The sequence below is a fragment of the Paramisgurnus dabryanus genome, chromosome 8 (genome assembly GCF_030506205.2).
Source record: "Paramisgurnus dabryanus chromosome 8, PD_genome_1.1, whole genome shotgun sequence".
Taxonomy (NCBI): domain Eukaryota; kingdom Metazoa; phylum Chordata; class Actinopteri; order Cypriniformes; family Cobitidae; genus Paramisgurnus; species Paramisgurnus dabryanus.
Genome location: NC_133344.1, coordinates 7,515,659 through 7,533,873, shown reverse-complemented (window position 1 = coordinate 7,533,873; position 18,215 = coordinate 7,515,659). Strand labels below are relative to the sequence as shown.

General features: G+C 35.0%; 1 protein-coding gene across 10 annotated transcripts in view; it reads right to left on the bottom strand.

Moving 5' to 3' along the window:
• gria4a (glutamate receptor, ionotropic, AMPA 4a) overlaps positions 1-18,215 on the bottom strand; it is a 120,051-nt gene that overhangs the window by 66,103 nt on the left and 35,733 nt on the right. For all 10 annotated transcript variants that reach the window (XR_010542750.1, XR_010542749.1, XM_065280405.1 and 7 more), the window contains exons 3-6: positions 17,961-18,200; positions 7,229-7,413; positions 4,929-4,982; positions 3,003-3,161 (exon numbers count right to left, since the gene is read on the bottom strand). Coding sequence is in view for 8 of the 10 variants with exons in the window: in XM_065280405.1 (XP_065136477.1) it covers positions 3,003-3,161; positions 4,929-4,982; positions 7,229-7,413; positions 17,961-18,200 (638 nt within the window). In the remaining 2 variants the exon portion in view is untranslated. The remainder of the gene's footprint in view (positions 1-3,002; positions 3,162-4,928; positions 4,983-7,228; positions 7,414-17,960; positions 18,201-18,215) is intronic.

Genomic DNA, 18,215 nt, shown 5'->3' with positions numbered 1-18,215 from the left:
CCTTTATCTCTCCACATAATGCTAGACTGAGGAAAAGCGGTATCTTTTTGGACATTTTTAAAACCGCAAATGAAGTGCAAGCGTAAAAGGAGAGCAGTGCAATTTTCACACTTCATTAAATAGCGCGCCTGTTTTCAGCTGTGCTAAGAGAATTAAAAGGTTCCTCCGGTACCAAATGAACACATTAGAATGATTACTTAAAGATGAGTATAAGACTGGAGTAAGGTTGAAATGTGACTTTGTCATCAGGTAATAATCTGAGGAAGATTTGCGATACAAGTGATTCGTCCTAAGATGTGAAAGTATAAGAAACACAACGTTTAAAAGAGATTTAAAGAGCCCCTATTTGGTTGATAAAAAGAACATTATTTGGTGTATTTGGTGTAATCCAATGTAAAAAAAAAAAAACATTATTTTTCCCACACATTATTTGTTAATCCTTTCTGCCCCGACTTTCCGAAACACATCAGTTTCTGCAAAGCTTATCGTATGGAAAAGCTTGGTGAGCTCTGATTGGCCAGCTATCCAATGAGCGTTGGCTGAATACATCAAGTATATGCAGTAAATATGGCGTAAAAAATCAGCTCCCAACAGGAGATAATATCGTCTTTACTACATTATCAGTTCGACCCTGAATCTGATCCAGAAAATGCAGACCAAACTAATTGATCAACAGCGCGGCTTGAGCAGAACATAACAGATTGGTAAGGATACTAAAATATAAAACCATGTCTGCATTTGCGATGGTAGAAAAAAACAAACAACAAGCGCTACTCTGCACTTCCTAAAAATCGTGTTTGAATCATGGTTTGAAAAGTCACTAGTAAATTCTTTAATTAAGAAAACATAGACTACTTACAGGCTGTGAATCAGAAGCAGGAGGAATTATGATAATGTGAATCGAGTCCACATCAACAGGCAGAGGAAGTAAACTGTTGCCTACAATCCTTGCATTCATTGTAGTCCAAGAAAAGAGATTCAAGTTGGAAATGATAACTTGCGTCATTGTAGACTTTGGGATTTGTACCTTTGCAAATCGTTAAAGGAAAACACCACCGTTTTTCAATATTTTAGTATGGTTTTACCTTAAAGCAACACTATGTAGTTTCCATGTAAAAATGACTACAGCTCCCCCATGTGGTTGAAAAGCGCAACAGTGCCTGGTATCAGACACTCTTCTGCAGGCAGGGGGAGGGGCGGGGCTGTGTTTCCTACCCTCCACCGCCACTTTCAGAGTGTGCTTGTAGCAGCTAGGAGGCTGCTCAGGTTGCAGCAACAGTACAATTTGTCCAGTTAGAAGTTGTTCTATCACTAAAATAATTTTAGAGACATTATTTAAAGGTAAAAAAAACTACATAGTGTTGCTTTAACTTAGGTTAATTAATACATACTTATCTTTTTTCAATGCGTGCAACTTTTAATCTTTGTACAGCGCTTCTTAAATATGTGTTAGTATTTAGCCTAGCCTCATTCATTCCTATGGCTCCAAACAAAAGTTTTATTTTGTGCCACCATACTTACTTGTGTAACTACTCATGTAACAGTCTTTAAATAGGGAAAACATGGAAGTCTTTGGTGGCTTCTACATTCATCCCTGTTTGGAGCCATAGGAATGAATGGTGCTAGGCTAACTGCTAACACATTCATGACGCGCTGTACAAAGATTGTGAACATGTACCAAAACACATTTACACGCCAAAAGAAATTTTAAATCATGAAAACGAAAATAAGGGCTCTTTAAAACTTTTTAACAGCAGCCTAGGTTGAATTATTTATCAAGCACTTTTTATTTTACATTGTAAAAATTTGTTGTAGTTATGCAGCTGTTTGACAGTAAATTATGCAGTAAATTACTGTAAACTTACTATAAAACTGTTATGTTATTTACTGGCAACAGTTTGTTGAAAGTTAAATGAACATTAAACATGAACAAGTCTTTATCTTTACAGAATAAAACCATAAAATATCAACCTCATGCAAAGCATTCTGGAAACCAGAAATCCTCACTAACCTTTTCCTTTTTTGGTTCCCAGAATGCTTTGCATGAGGCTGTTATTTTATTTTTATTCTGTATAGATAAAGACTTGTTAATGTTTAATCTTCATTTAACTTTGAACAAACTGTTGCCAGTAAATAACATCAATTTAAATCTACAGTAAGTTACTGGCAAACAGCTGCCAATAATACTGTCATTTATACAACAGTTTTTAACAGCCTAGATAATTTTCAAGGTTATTCGGTCCCAGCTGAGTGTTAAAATGTGGCTACTGTGTGGTCTGTCATGCTTTAATTGGCTAAAATATTAGCTTGTTAAATCTTATTGGCTAAAGCTTGAGGAAGGACGTGTCCTGTCACACTCTGATTGGCTAAACATCTGTGACTGGAATTCTGCCGCATGCATCTGAATGGATTCCAGAATCTGAATTTGACTGAACCAGCTGGCAGAAACTGATCCTGTAGCTCAATTGATAGCGAGCGTTGCGTTAGCAACACAAAACCTAGGGGGTCGATTCTCAGGGAACACGCATGGTGATTAAAATCTATACATTGCAAGTCACTTTGGATAAAGCGTCTGGCAAATGCATACATTATAATTATTATCAAGGTCCTCAAGGTCCTATGTAATAATATTTAGAGTATATAAAACACTCTACTTACATTTGTTTGCATTGCTTCACCTTATTTATATTTTGCATTATTTACCCCTAGATTTCAGATTAATGTGATGCAAAACATATTACACTAAAAAGAGTAAAAGAAAATGTAAAATTCAGTAGTGGGAATATGAAGGCAAGTGCGCCTACAGTAATTGTAAAACATTGCCAATATTTTCCCCCCACTGAAAATGAAGTGGACATGGTTTTGTATGCTTCACCTACAGGATTGTAAAATATTAATAAGTGATATTGAAGTATTATTGATTTTTTCTGCCTGGACCAGTTGGTGTTTCTTTCTTTCATATTGTTGTATGTTGGTGTTTATGTCTTTGTTTTTTTTTTTACCCTGGGTGGGCTTTCAGAACCTGGATACTCCCTCTGGTCCAGTTTGTTCCAGCGCTGCATTAGTTTGATCACCATTGGTTTGCTGAAATCCACCAACTGAAAACCAGTTACATTTGCTCCACCATGCATAAACCTCTCTAGAGAAATATCCTTAAAACCCTGCGGAGATAGAGAGCAAGAGCCATTCATTTAATAGATAAAGAGAAGAGATGAGAAAGCAGAGATTGATGGAACGAAAGAGAGACAGAGGCAGAGAGAGAGAGAGAGAGGGAAAGCGTTATAACATTTTTAATATCCCAGCTGGTAACACAAACAAATGTCATCACACAATACGTTAAACCAGGCAAAAATAAGCAATGATAAATCACACGTAACAAAATTAGGATTCAGCACTCCATCATACACAGAGCCTCAGAAATTGAACAAGACTTCATATTTTGTGGATGTGAAATAGTCATGAAGATTGCCAGGTTTATGATGCAATAGTTTTCGTGACAAAACGACATTACAAAATCGCTAATTACAGACGTGAAGCTTACGTTTTGATTTTCATTTCGTTGCATGAACACTTAACGCTCAATGTCTTTGTCAGTGAATGAAAAACAGAAAAATTGCATTGCATTGTAATTATGACTTCCAAACTCATAAGCAAAGGAAATGCAGTAATATCTGTTTGTCAATGCTACGTTTTGCATGAACACCATCACTAGCTAGTGCACCAAAGAAAAATTCATTGTGATTAACTGCATACAAAATAAAAGTCTGTATTTGCATAATATATTTGTGTGTGTAAGCATTATGTATATATAAATGCATAAATTTAAAAAAAATATTATTTATGTATTTTTTATTAATATATAATATAAAATATATGCTTCAATTTAAGAATTTTTTTTATTTATGTATATATTTGTTATTTATATATAATATAAAATATATGCATACATTTAAGAAAAAAATTGTTTACGTATATATTTTTTATTTATATAATATAAAATATATGCATCAATTTAAGAAAAATGTTATTAATGTATATATTTGTTATTTATATATAATATAAAATATATGCATACATTTAAGAAAACATTTATTTATGTATATATTTTTATTTATATATAATATAAAATATATGCATTAATTTAAGACAAATGTTATTTATGTATATATTTGTTATTTATATATAATATAAAATATATGCATCAATAAAAATATATATACATAAATAATTTTTTTTATTAATGCATATATATATATATATATAAGAAAAAAGTTTTTTATGTATATACATGAATAATTGTTTTCTTAAATTAATGCATATATATATATATATATATATATATATATATATATATATATATATATATATATATATATATATATATATATATATATATATACACACTATAAATGTATTATTATAATATGTATTATTTATTTATTTATAATAATCAATTTAAGAAAACAGTTTTTTATGTATATATTTCTTATTTTTATATATATATATATATATATATATATATATATATATATATATATATATGGTGTTATATAAAATATGTGTATCAATATAACAAAAATGTGCATGTAATCTAAATAAATATACATATGTAAATGTTTTTTCAATACATGCATGTGTGTTGTGTGAGAGTATAAAATAAAAAATTATGTGAGAAAATGGTTTAATTTTAACACTTTGAATGATTTATTATTAGGTTTCCGCAAAGGCGATTATTTCTATTGAAAAATCTTAGTGTCAGGAGTTTGTTTTAAACAAGCAATCGATCAAACCAGGGTCTTATAGACCTACACTAAAGAGATTGGACACGGGTCCACCTGTTTCACACAGCACCTCCATCAATTACAGCTAGAGGACACATCGTCCTCCACATCTCAATCACTGCTGTATATAAGAGCGCCAACACTCACCAGATTTGCGATGATGTAGTGATATCCTTTCACATGTTTGCCCACACTAACCACCTGACAAAGAGAAATATAAAGGAATAGTTTACACCATGTACCCGCCCGTATGCCCTTCCAAACCCCCATATGATTTCCTTCAAAAGAGGCATTTTTCATACAGTGAAAGCAAATGGTGAAGGCTGGGCTCCCTGCCAGCCAATATCTGAGGTTAATGCACTATATTTAATGTATATGATTATAATATAATTAATATAATGCAGAATCTTTATGCCAGTGTGGCCAGACTGGCAAGCATGTAGAGACAGCATTCTGTTAATGTTGTACCCGACTGTGACGCTGTGTGTGTGTGTTTGGTTGACAGGCTGATATATGGGCATCTCAGAGGTCCGTATGAAGAATGCAGGATTGCAATGAAACAGACGGGCCGTGCCGCTATCAAACACGCCCCCCCGATGGCAGGGTTCATAGATCGGGCACACAGAGAGATGACCAGAGATCTGATCTTTGGCTCTTTATTCTGCTCGGGTGCTAAACATCATCATCGCTCTAGAACGTACAAACTGTTGCACAGCAAGTATGGAAATGCTCAGCCAAAGCATCGTAAGTGCATTTATTTTTTATATGAATATGGGTGTTTTTGCACCCTCAGAACTCAAAAGGGCTATAGGGTTACTGCTTGACACCCTATATTGAAGTTTAATTCACACAGAAGTAAAGCTTCTAACCTTAACTTTTACACAGTTTTATAGTTGATGGATACTTTCTTCAGGAAATGCAAATCTTGTTTTAATAATATCCTTTAAAAAGTTTCACAGCACTTTCAGTTTGTCTTCTGTCTGTGAATGTATCAGTCTGTGACATGCCATGAATCTGATTCAGGCTGTTTGGCAGCACCTGTTCCTGTCTGTCTCTCTCCGTCTCTTTTTCTGTCTATCTCTCTGTCTGTCTCTCTGTACATTATGTTAATGTGATATCAGAGAGCGTGACAGGCAGATCGTGCTCAAATTCTGTGTGGAAAACTGAGAAGTTCTGCTCAACGGAGACTAAACAACAAATCAGAGCCGCGACATAAACCTTGAAAGAAACTTTGGGAAGAGAAGCACTGATCATTCATCTTACACTGTCATCCTTCAGCTCAGAATAATGTGTGCACTGTTCCTTTAAATCTTTGCTATAAAATTCATAATACTCATCTGTTTTATGCAAAACATTCAATAAACCATAATCTTTTACCACCGTATTCATAGTTTCTGCTAAGATAGCATAGTGCCAGTTGTTTGAATAATATGGGATCTTTAATACCCCTTATTACACGGCTCTCTGAAATGCTTGATTCTGATTGGTCAGTTGAGACATTTGCAGGTTCGTTCTTTTCAAATAATAACCGCTCCAAAGTAATAACGCATAGCCGGTACTACTTGTACGATTAAAATCGCTCCGCGCCAATAAAGATTACTGTTTGGCGCCATCTTGTGACAAACACTGGACAACCACAATTAAGAATGGAAAATTTTGACATTAATTTGAACATGTACGGAAAAAACAAAACATTTAAACAGTGGATAGAAGAACGAACAACGACAAGATACAGAGAGCTTACTGAGACTGAACTTGACAAAATAGAGCATGACAGCTACGAAGCCAACACAAAAAAATACAGAATGGGCATTAAAACTTCTCAAAGACTGGCTAAAAGAGAAAAAATGGAGACAGACAAGTATGAAGCAGAGGATCTTAATAAGGTATTACGATCATTTTATGCATCTGTGCAAAGTTTCGCTGAAGGATAAAAATGTTAATTTAAAACAAATATGGCAATAAAATGTTTCAAATTCATATTCATGTCCAGTTTTTTTTCTTATGTGGCAAGTAGCCGTGTAATAAGCGGGATAATGTAGAGGCAGCCGGTAGTTATCGCGAAATAAGCCCCTTCAGTGTGATACAACACCTGATCACACTGTCGGGGCTTATTTTCCGATAACTACCGGCTGCCTCTACATTATCCCTTACATATTATTAAAATCACCGGGTGGATGGTTGCATAAACATGGCCTTAAGGTTAAGACTATGTCTTAAGAACGAGTCTGACTAAATAGCAATTAGTTAGAGCTAATCAGTCTCACTAATTGGATTTAAAGGAGACCATAACATACTTAAAATAGTTATGATCACTCTTAAAGAAAAAACTTCTAACTAAAACCATCAAAAAGTAATTAAAAGACCCCAATCTTTGGGGGTTTGACGGTAACAGAGTTGACCATGGTAATTTTTTGTGAGGACAGTAAGAATGTACTCTTCCTCACCTGTTCTAGTATGTTCTGGAGTCGTTCTGGTTCAAGGTCGATGACAAACTTCTTCTCTTGCCGGCGGTCCAGGTCTTCCAGCAGCCGCCGGTAACTCACATCATTGAAGTTCTCCACGCAGATGGCGCTAACCTGCCAACCGTTCTGCCCCGCCTTTTCCATGATGGCCTGCAGGATGGCGTATCCTAGCAACCGTACATAAAAATCATGGGATGGCATTTTTATTTCAGAGATAAACTTGCACTCTGAATGAATTGCGTCGGCTGATAGTGTTAATTAATTGTATGCTGTGCCTGATGTAATAGAGGAATTATACAATATTTCCAAACTGTGTGTGTTTGTGTTTCTACAGGTGTGTGTTTGTATTTCATCAACTCGTCCCCTGTCCAAATGTCCCGTGTGTATTCTGCACCAGTGTGCCAGTTATGTCAGCCAAGAGCAACAGATGTCCCTTAAATTGGCTCTTAAATGCACAGCAGGACAAACACACGGTCCGCTTTGTCTCTGTGTGTGTTTCGCTTCTCAGAACCGATATGACACAAACCAAAATGCACAGACAGAACAAATGACCATTATATACGCACAAAAACTCATACACACAGGATATGTTTAGTGTTATAATGAAATCGCACCAGCTGTCCTGTAAGTAAACAGACTGCCAGCAGAGACCTGGTGGATCCTTTTACAAAAACCCCAATCTGTGATAAAATGGACCTTGCTATGCATACTCTCGCTCTCTCACAAGGTGTGGTGTACCTCCTAAGACTGTATGCATTGATAACTGGACACCATCAGCTGTATTAAACGAGTAAGAAGAATCTGGCATGCTCCTCTTTAAAACGTTTATCATTGAATACCGTTGAACACGTAGTATACGGCCGTATAAAATACACAATGTGCAATAAACGGTACTGTAGTTCCCTTTCTGTCGTTAAATTGACGTTGAGTCGATGACGACAGTAGGGGTTTTGAAGTAAATGCCTCGTTGGTGCTGCATGGACCTCCTTACAATGTTCATTGGAAGTTATGATGTCACTTAGCGGTTGCTGGTGGTACGTTCTCTTGCCCGTGCTCGCTTCGCTGATGTCAGACAGGAAGTAGTCCTTGTGGCGCTTCGGATAGGGACCCCTACTGTCGTCATCGACACAATGTCGAGTGAACGACAGAAAGGGAACGTCTTGGTTACAATTGTAACCATTGTTCCTTGAACAAGACGCAAAAGTATCATTTTCCGAGTTACTCAGTACAAGCTACTGAATGGTGCATGCCATCTCATTTTATACACATATGCATGGGGCGGAGAATGGCGTGCAATTTCCTTTCACGCAATTTTATTGGAGTTTCATATATAGGCCAGAATAGATTAGCTCTCAAGAGCAAAACCCCTTTAATCATCATTGACACAGCGTCTCGTTCCCTCCATCAGGGAACTGTGGTTACAGTCATAACCGAGACGTTTTGTATTTAGCGCTTTCAAAGGGCTAGCTTATTGGTTTGTGACTTTAGGCAGTGCAGTAGCTAGAACCAATCGGTATCAGTGTCCAGTCCAGACGGACAGATGGTCCGTTTTTCAGCTCCGTTGAGTGTGCCAGTAATGGCTCGGTCAGTTATGCTGGGCCTGTAAGTGGAGATGTTAGCTTATCTTTGTTGATACCATTGGAGGATTCATAGCGCAGTAGATTGCAACACTGCTGTAATGACACACAACACTGTAGATTAGCAGTTTTATGTATTTACGCCAGTGTGACACCAGCCTACAGGGGGCAGTGGAGAGCTCAATGACACAGAATTCACAGTTTATCCATCCTGATCTTACAGGAATTTGTATGTATTTTATGAGTTGTATGTATTCGTACGAAATCAATCATACAAAAATGTACAAATATATAAAAAACTATAATAATACCTAACTTCGACCCTAACATCAATGTCAGTATATTTACCCTGATTTTACGGAAATTTGTATGTATTTTATAAGTTGTATGTATTCGTACAAAATTAAACATTCAAAAATGTATGAATATGAAAATAATAATAATACGGTACCGATCCTAGCCCCTAACGTCAATGACAGTATACTTATCCTGATCTTATGGGAATTTGTATGTATTTTATGAGTTGTATGTAAGCATACGAAGTCAATCATATAAAAACGTACGAATATATGAAAAAAAACAATTGCCCCTAACGTCAAAGTCAGTAATGTATATTGATCCTGATCTTACAGGAATTTTATGTATTTTACGAGTTGTATGTATTCAAACAAATTGAATCATACAAAAACTTACAAATATATGAAAAAAAACAATAATAATACCTTACTTCGCCCCTAATGTCAACATTAGAACATTTATCCTGAACTTACGGGAATTTGTATGTATTTTATAAATTGTATGTATTTGTACGAAGTGAATCATAAAAAAACATATGAATATATGAAACAAAAACAATAATAATACCTAACCTAAACCCTAACGTCAACGTCAGTATACTTATCCTGATCTTACCGGAATTTGGATGTATTGTATAAGTTGTATGTATTCATACGAAGTCAATCATACAAAAACGTACCAATATATGAAAAAAACAATAATAATATCAAACCTAACCCCTAACGTCAACGTCAGTATACTAATCCTGATCTTACGAGAATTTGTATGTATTTTATAAGTTGTATGTATTCATACGAAGTCAATCATACAAAATCTTACGAATATATGAAAAAAACAATAATAATACCTAACCTAGCCCCTAACATCAATGTCAGTATATTTATCCTGATCTTACGGGAATTTGTATGTTTCTTATAAGTTATATGTATTCGTACGAAGTGAATCATAGAAAAACTTACGAATACTGTATATGAAAAAAAACAATAATAATACCTAACGTAGCCCCTAACATCAATGTCAGTATATTTATCCTGATCTTATGGGAATTTGTATGTTTCTTATGAGTTATATGTATTCGTACGAAGTGAATCATAGAAAAACTTACGAATACTGTATATGAAAAAAAACTATAATAATACCTAACGTAGCCCCTAAAGTCAATGTCAGTTTATTTATCCTGATCTTACAGGAATTTGTATGTTTCTTATGAGTTATATGTATTCGGACAAAGTGAATCATACAAAAACTTACGAATATATGAAAAAAACCCAATAATAATACCTAACCTAATCCCTAACATCAATGTCAGTATATTTATCCTGATCTTATGGGAATTTGTATGTTTCTTATAAGTTATATGTATTCGTACGAAGTGAATCATAGAAAAACTTACGAATACTGTATATGAAAAAAAACTATAATAATACCTAACGTAGCCCCTAAAGTCAATGTCAGTTTATTTATCCTGATCTTACAGGAATTTGTATGTTTCTTATGAGTTATATGTATTCGGACAAAGTGAATCATACAAAAACTTACGAATATATGAAAAAAACCCAATAATAATACCTAACCTAATCCCTAACATCAATGCAGTATATTTATCCTGATCTTATGGGAATTTGTATGTTTCTTATAAGTTATATGTATTCGTACGAAGTGAATCATAGAAAAACTTACGAATACTGTATATGAAAAAAAAACAATAATAATTCCTAACTTAGCCCCTAACGTCAATGTCAGTATATTTATCCTGATCTTACAGGATTTTGTATGTATTTTATGAGCTGTATGTATTCGTACGAAGTGAATCATATAACAACGTATGATGTGAAAAAAACTATATTACACTGCAAAAAAAAATGACTTTCTTATTTAGCATTTTTGTCTTGTTTTCAGTAAAAATTCTTAAATTAAAATGTATTTTCTTGATGAGCAAAATGACTTAGGAAAATAAGTCTTTATATAAAATTTAGGTGAATTTGTGCTTAAAACAAGCAAACAAATCTGTCAATGGATTAAGAAAAAATTTATTGAATTAAGTGTTTTTGAAAAATGTAAACTTATTACAAAAAAATTTATATTCTTTTGGCAGATTTTTTTTTGCTTGTTTTAAGCACTAATTTACTTAAAGTTTATATTTTTTTATCTAAAAACTAGACTTATTTTCTTAGGTCATTCTGATCATTAAGAAAATCCATCTCAATTTTAAGAATGTTTAGATATTTTTACTGAAAACAAGACAAAATACTAAATAAGAAAGTCATTTTTTGCAGTGAACACCTAACCTAGCCCCTAACATCAACGTTAGTATATTTATCCTGATCTTACGGGCATTTGTATGTATTTTCTGAGTTGTATATATTTGTATGAAGTGAATCATACAAAACGTATGAATATTTAAAAATAAAAAAACAATAATAATACCTTACTTTGCCCCCTAATGTCAACGTCACAGGAGCAAAAAAATCTTACAAAAATGTGTGCTTTTGGTCAAACAAATTTATAAAAATTAGCTACTTCATAAAGTTTGTACAAATTGCCAAAATATTGTGTTGGTATATCAATTTAATTATGTTTGATGATAGTTGATTTTCAGCTATTACTGGATTCAGTAAAGTTTCATAAATTTTGGGGGGTTTAGTAGAAAGTTTCCCCCTATTTACAGTTGTTGGCATTACTTTTTCAATTTGCTTTGACATTAGCTAAAATAATTTTTCATGCATGTGCTAGTAAATGAAAATAATATTTTGGCTGTTGCAATATTTTAAATTATAATTTAATATACATTATTTAATTTATATGTGCCCATCTCTTGGCTTCACACAGTCTGTGAGCTTTCATGAGTTTATGAGATATAAATGAATAGATCTCTGTTACTCATAGCCTTACTGACTTCATATCACAGCTTCCAGTGATGCTAATGTCTCCAGACAAGCCAGACGTTCCCGTGTAAAGAGACATTTCACATGTGGGCAGAAGGGAGCAATAAAGGCGTTTTAGCAGGAAGAGCTAGCGTCGTCTGCAATGCAGATCTGCCAAAAGAGGTGCGAGGTTAAACCAAGTGCGTCTGAATGAGAAGAACGCATCTCAGCACCTTGGGAATGATGGGAGTCAACAAAACGTGAGGGCTAAATTGGTGGGAAAAAGATGCTGCGTTGTTGTCCTTGGAATCAATGCCAACTGAGATGAGGGTCTCCGGAGGATAGCGCTCAAATTCAAACATCAGCACTTATTAGGCACAACTTGAGAAGGTAATGAGGATGAAGAACAAACAGAAGGGTGAGGGAGGAGAGGGTCGGATGTGAGCACATCCATTAGTTTCTCTTTCTCAGTTTTGAGCTGGAGATCACGGTCGAGCGCATGAATGGCTTGCGGCCCACGCCGCTTTGGGCTGGAGGATGAACGGTTAGCGCTTCGCTGACCTCCACGCCGTGGAGAAACAGAGGACCGACAGCAGGCAGGAGATTTTTTGCCATTCTGTGGCCATACAAATCCAAAACAGATGAAGAGCCAACTATAGTCCTGGCATGGGACGAGGACACATTTAATGTCAAGAAATTCTCCTTCTGCTAAGCTGGCTGCCTGACACACAGAACCACACAAATACACGAACAGGTCTCGCATCGCTATGGGGTTCCCATGGTGCCAGGCGAAAAATTAGACGGCAGCTGCGACTTAAACACTGTTGCCAAGTAACAAGTATATATATGTGTGTGCGTTTATGGAGCTCAATTGATTTTATTAAGTTTATTCAGCATGCTGAAATGTATGATTCATTTATAAGAAAAAAACATGTTTTATACAGTTATCTTTCTAATGCGCAGTTGTGTTAAAGTGAAGATGCTTTGAAAAGTTTATTAGCCGGAAGTGAATCTGAACATTTGAAGAGTTCAGATGAAAAACCTCTAAGTGCGTCTCAAGCTTTTGGTAAATTAGCATTTTTTAATCAGGCTCTTATGTTTAAGTTTAGTAATTTCACTTTGATGGCAATGAAAAGGTTATTAGTCAGTAATTGAAATGCCTTATTTTCACAGGCATTTTGTCACTTTATTCATTTCACTTTAGTATTTAAGGTATTTGACTGTCTTTCACCTTCTGAGTGTGTGGAAAAATCTTCACTTCTAAAAAAAATTACCAGTCACTTTTTACTGTCCTTTCTGAATATAGGTAAAAGGTTCAACATTTGGTCAATAATATGTATACTCTTTCTTTATTTCACACATTACAATAATACAGTTAAGGATACAAAACTATTTGGGTATAGTGAAATGGGTCGCCCAAAGAAGCTAAAAAAAGCTTATAGGCGGGGGCCAATAATTTATCTCTGACCAGGACAAAACCCTTATTACTTTCTTTTGCAAAGATACAAGTTTTTTAAGATGACTTGTAAAGGTATTACACGATATCACATTACAATAATTAAGATGCGGTTCAAAGATAGTTTTGTACAACATAAGAAGAGCAGATAGAGGAAGAAAGTGTCTGATCTTATAAAACAAGACAACATATTTTGACTTACAAGATGACATTTAAAGGTAAGTCCCAAGATTTTAGTAAAACACACTCTTTTTATCACCTTTCCATTAATTTTAATTAAAGGAATATTCCATTTTCTTAAAAGAAAAATCCAGATAATTTACTCACCACAATGTCATCCAAAATGTTGATGTCTTTCTTTGTTCAGTCGAGATGTCATTATGTTTTTTGAGGAAAACATTGCAGGATTTTTCTCATTTTAATGGACTTTAATAGACACCAACAATTAATACTTAATTCAACACTTAACAGATTTTTTCAACGGAGTTTCAAAGGACTCTAAACGATCCCAAACGAGGCATAAGGGTCTTATCTAGCAAAACGATTGTCATTTTTGACAAGAAAAATAACAAATATACACTTTTAAAGCACAACTTTTCGTTTAGGTCCGGTCCAGCGCGACCTAACGTAAATGCGTAGTGACGTAGGGAGGTCACGTGTTACATATATAAAACGCACATTTGCGGACCATTGTAAACAATAAACTGACACAAAGACATTAATTAGTATCAGTTGACATACAACAACATAGGAACGGTCCTCTTTCACCACATTTGTAAACACTGGGGCGGAGTTTCGCGTTCGTCCTCTGTGACCTCTTGACGTGATGACGTATTGCGTCGGGTCACGCTAGTGCATGACGACCGGATCTAAATGAGAAGTTGTGCTTTAAAAGTGGATATTTGTTATTTTTATTGTCAAAAATGACAATCGTTTTGCTAGATAATACCCTTATGCCTCATTTGGGATCGTTTAGAGTCCTTTGAAACTCCGTTGAAAAAACTGTTAAGTGTTGAGTTAAGTGTTAAGTGGTGGTGTCCATTAAAGTCCATTAAAATGAGAAAAATCCTGCAATGTTTTCCTCCAAAAACATAATTTCTTCTCGACTGATCAAAGAAAGACATCAACATTTTGGATGACATGGTGGTGAGTAAATTATCTGGATTTTTCTTTTAAGAAAATTGAATATTCCTTTAAGCAGTCAGCAGTATTTTTAAGATGTTTTATTTTGTTCGATTTGCATAAAATAAAATTTATTTTGCTGACATTTAATGACAGTTTGTTGCATTTAAACCAGGAGTCAACTTTACTTAATTCTGAGTTGACTATATCTTGTAAAATAATTGGGTTCCTGTGTGATGCAAATAAATTTGTGTCATCCACAAAAATGATTTTATAAAATATCTTAAAGGAACTTACAAAATCATTTATGTATAGGAAAAATAAGAGTGGCCCCAAAATGGATCCCTGGGGAACCCCAAAGGTTATGGGCTTGCAAGTAGAGTTGTGATCTTCAACGTAAATATAAATATTTTTGAAATTGAGATGTGTATATATATAAATATAAATACATATATATATATAATATCTCATATCGTCACCTTCCTAAACTAATTAAATGTTTTTTTTGTTGCATAAGTCATATCCTGTAGATCCTGGCCACGTCTGGTAAAATCGCAACATCCTCATTTGAATAGATCATGCTATTCTACCCCTGTAGTATAATGGTCTAAGTCAAGAGTATGACTTAGGCTGCTTTATTTTGCCTAAATCACTGAGACAGACAAATTTACAAGCTTTTCTAAATGGCAGCTGCATCAAGAAGAACACAAATCTACTCAACCTCTGAAGTTAGTTCCATTTATTTGTGTTTTCTGAGAAACCTGAAAAAATGACTTAGGCAATTACTTTAGGAAGGTGACAATATGAAAGCTGAAAAAATAGGCTTTTCAGTGATGTTTGGATTTGTTAGGATGGGACAATATTGAGCAGTGATACAACTATTAGAAAATCTGGAATCTAAGGAGTGGCAGCCGGTGACTTATTTTTCAAGGGCGCATTATGCAAAGCTTGTCAAAACATGTATTTAGCCTGTCATGTGTGTGGCTTGTCATGTCACATCATGTGTTCGGCACGTCATATGAACCTGCCATGGTATCCTGCTGTCTCACTTCAAGTGCTGCATTGGTGTTAGAGGCATCGTAATTGGCTGCTTTTGGTCCTTCCTGTCCAACAGAAAATTTTTAGTAGGGAAGCATTCTTCTGTTGCACATGATACAAGTGGTGTCCCTCAGGGCTTAACTTTGGGTCCTTTACTGTTTTCATTATACATGTTACCCATTGGCTTGATATTTAGGAGATTCGGGGTATTTTACATACCATTTATGCGTAATCACAGGTCTGCCATAAATCAAAAATACACATTGTCCTGTTGGGGCCAACCGAAAAAACTGATCTGAGCACTGTGGATTTGGGTTCTCTAACCCCTTACCGTTCTTTTGTTGCTAAAGATCTGGGCTTTTGTTTGGACAGTAGTTTAAAATTGAAGAAAAAAAATGTATACTGTCATCAGGTCCAGCTTCTACCACCTCCGAAGATTAGCGAAAGTCAAACCCTTCCTAAGTAAGAAGAGTTTTGAGATAGTAATTCATGCTTTTATTTCATCACGGCTTGATTACTGCAATTTGCTGTATGACAAGTTGCCTGTCTCGTCTATCCATAGACTTTATAATCTCATTTCAAATTGCAAACAGGATCTCAATACGCCTATTTTACATTCACTGCATTGGCTACCGATTCAATATCGTATTAAATTTAAAGGTTTGTCTACAAGAACCTCAAACAATCTCGCTCCTCAATACCTGTGAGAGTTGTTTACTGAGCAAAATTCAGTCAGATCAGAGATCACAGGCCAATCATCGATTATGGGTACCTAGATCCAGACTTCGATGCAGGGGGGACAGAGCCTTGGTAGTAGCTGGGCCAAAGTTGTGGAACAATCTGCCTTTATCTATTAAAACCTCGCCCACAGTGTCTGTGTTCAAAAATTATTTGAAAACATACCTGTTTTCTTGTGCGTTTAATGTTCTCTTGTGCGAATATTTATTTTTTACTACTGTTGATGGACATAGGTGATTTTGTACAGCACTTTTGGTCAACCAAGGTTGTTTTAAATGTGCTTTATAAATGAAATAAACTTAAAACCTATGTGCATCACGTGTCATGTCGAAATACGGGCCTGCTGCAGACACTTCGAAGGGGTTTATGATAAAAGAGACCCTCGCATTTGCCAGATACTCGCTTAATCTCATGTGTAATCAGAGTTTAGTGTTAAGTTAAGTGCATTTTTTCAACTTGAGCGTTTCTTTTATCATAAACACACTCCGAACACACATTTTGAAATCGCGCCCCTTGGAAGAGAAGTCACCTGCCGCCACTGAATCTGAGGCTGCAAAAAATCTAAATATTGAGAAAATCGCCTTTAAAGTCATCCACATAAAGACCTTAGCAACACATAACTAATAATAAATACTAGTGATCTAACTAATCGTTTACAGAATAAAAGTTTTTGTTTACAAAATATATATGAGTGTACTGTGTATAATAATTATGTATACATACATAAATACACACATATACACATATAATTAAAAAAATTATATAATAAATATTTATATTTAAATATAATATAAATTATATAAAAATATAAAATTGTATATAAACCTTCAAACATTTCTTAAATATTTTTTTATATATTTACAATAGTAAATTTAAATTTTTTTTCATGGAACATGATCTTTACTTCATATCCTAATGATTTTTGGCATAAAAATAATCGATAATCTTGCCCCATACAATATTTTTTTTGTCTATTGATGCAAATATACCCATGTGGCTTATGAATGGTTTTGTGGTCCAGGGTCACATATATCTGGTAAACCTTCCAAAAACCTCTTGCAGCTCGACAATTGAAATACGTCATACTCGTGCCACCATTTATCAAATGATTCTTCCGTGCACTTACAGTAGAGGACTTTACTGAAAAATCGTTGTGACTTTTAATGGATTCTTACCAATATCTTTAACCTTATTTTTTAACCAGGATATCTGCAATGGCCTGAGGCCGGGATTATGCAGATTTGAAGCTAAAGTATTTGATGAACGTATAATACATGCCAAGAGCATTAGGTCAAAATCATTATCTCAGGTGGCGTTTAGTGGCTTGCGCATCTGAGCTCTTCATTTATTTTACACTTTTAAAAACGGTTCTAAAAAGAGTTCTTAATAGTGATGCCATAGAAGAACCATTTTTGGTACCTTTTAAGTCAAAGGTTGCCAACAGAACCATTTCTTTCTTACCTTTTATAAAATAAAAAATTGCTAAATATGTTTAAACTGAGCTATTAAAATGTTATTTGTAACATCATTTAATTAGTCATAATATAAAAAAAATGAGACAGCTTTGTGGAAGACAGATGTTCCAGTCTGTTGAGGTTTCCAGCGACAGGTGCGTTTCTTACCTCGGTCCGTGTCGTACAAGAACACGAATCGGTTCCAGTCGTAATGGTCGAGAATGCTCAACAGGGCTCCTCGGATGGACGGTCGCAGCTGTAGCACAAACTGCGTCTCGCCCTCCGCGGGGAAACTGGGAGTCACCAGGGAGATGTGAAGGGCGCTGCAGAACGACGTCAATGTGTGAACCGAGCGCTTATCGTACAGGCCGAATATGGCGAAGACTCCGCGGGAATACTGCGAACAAACTGCAAAGAGAGACG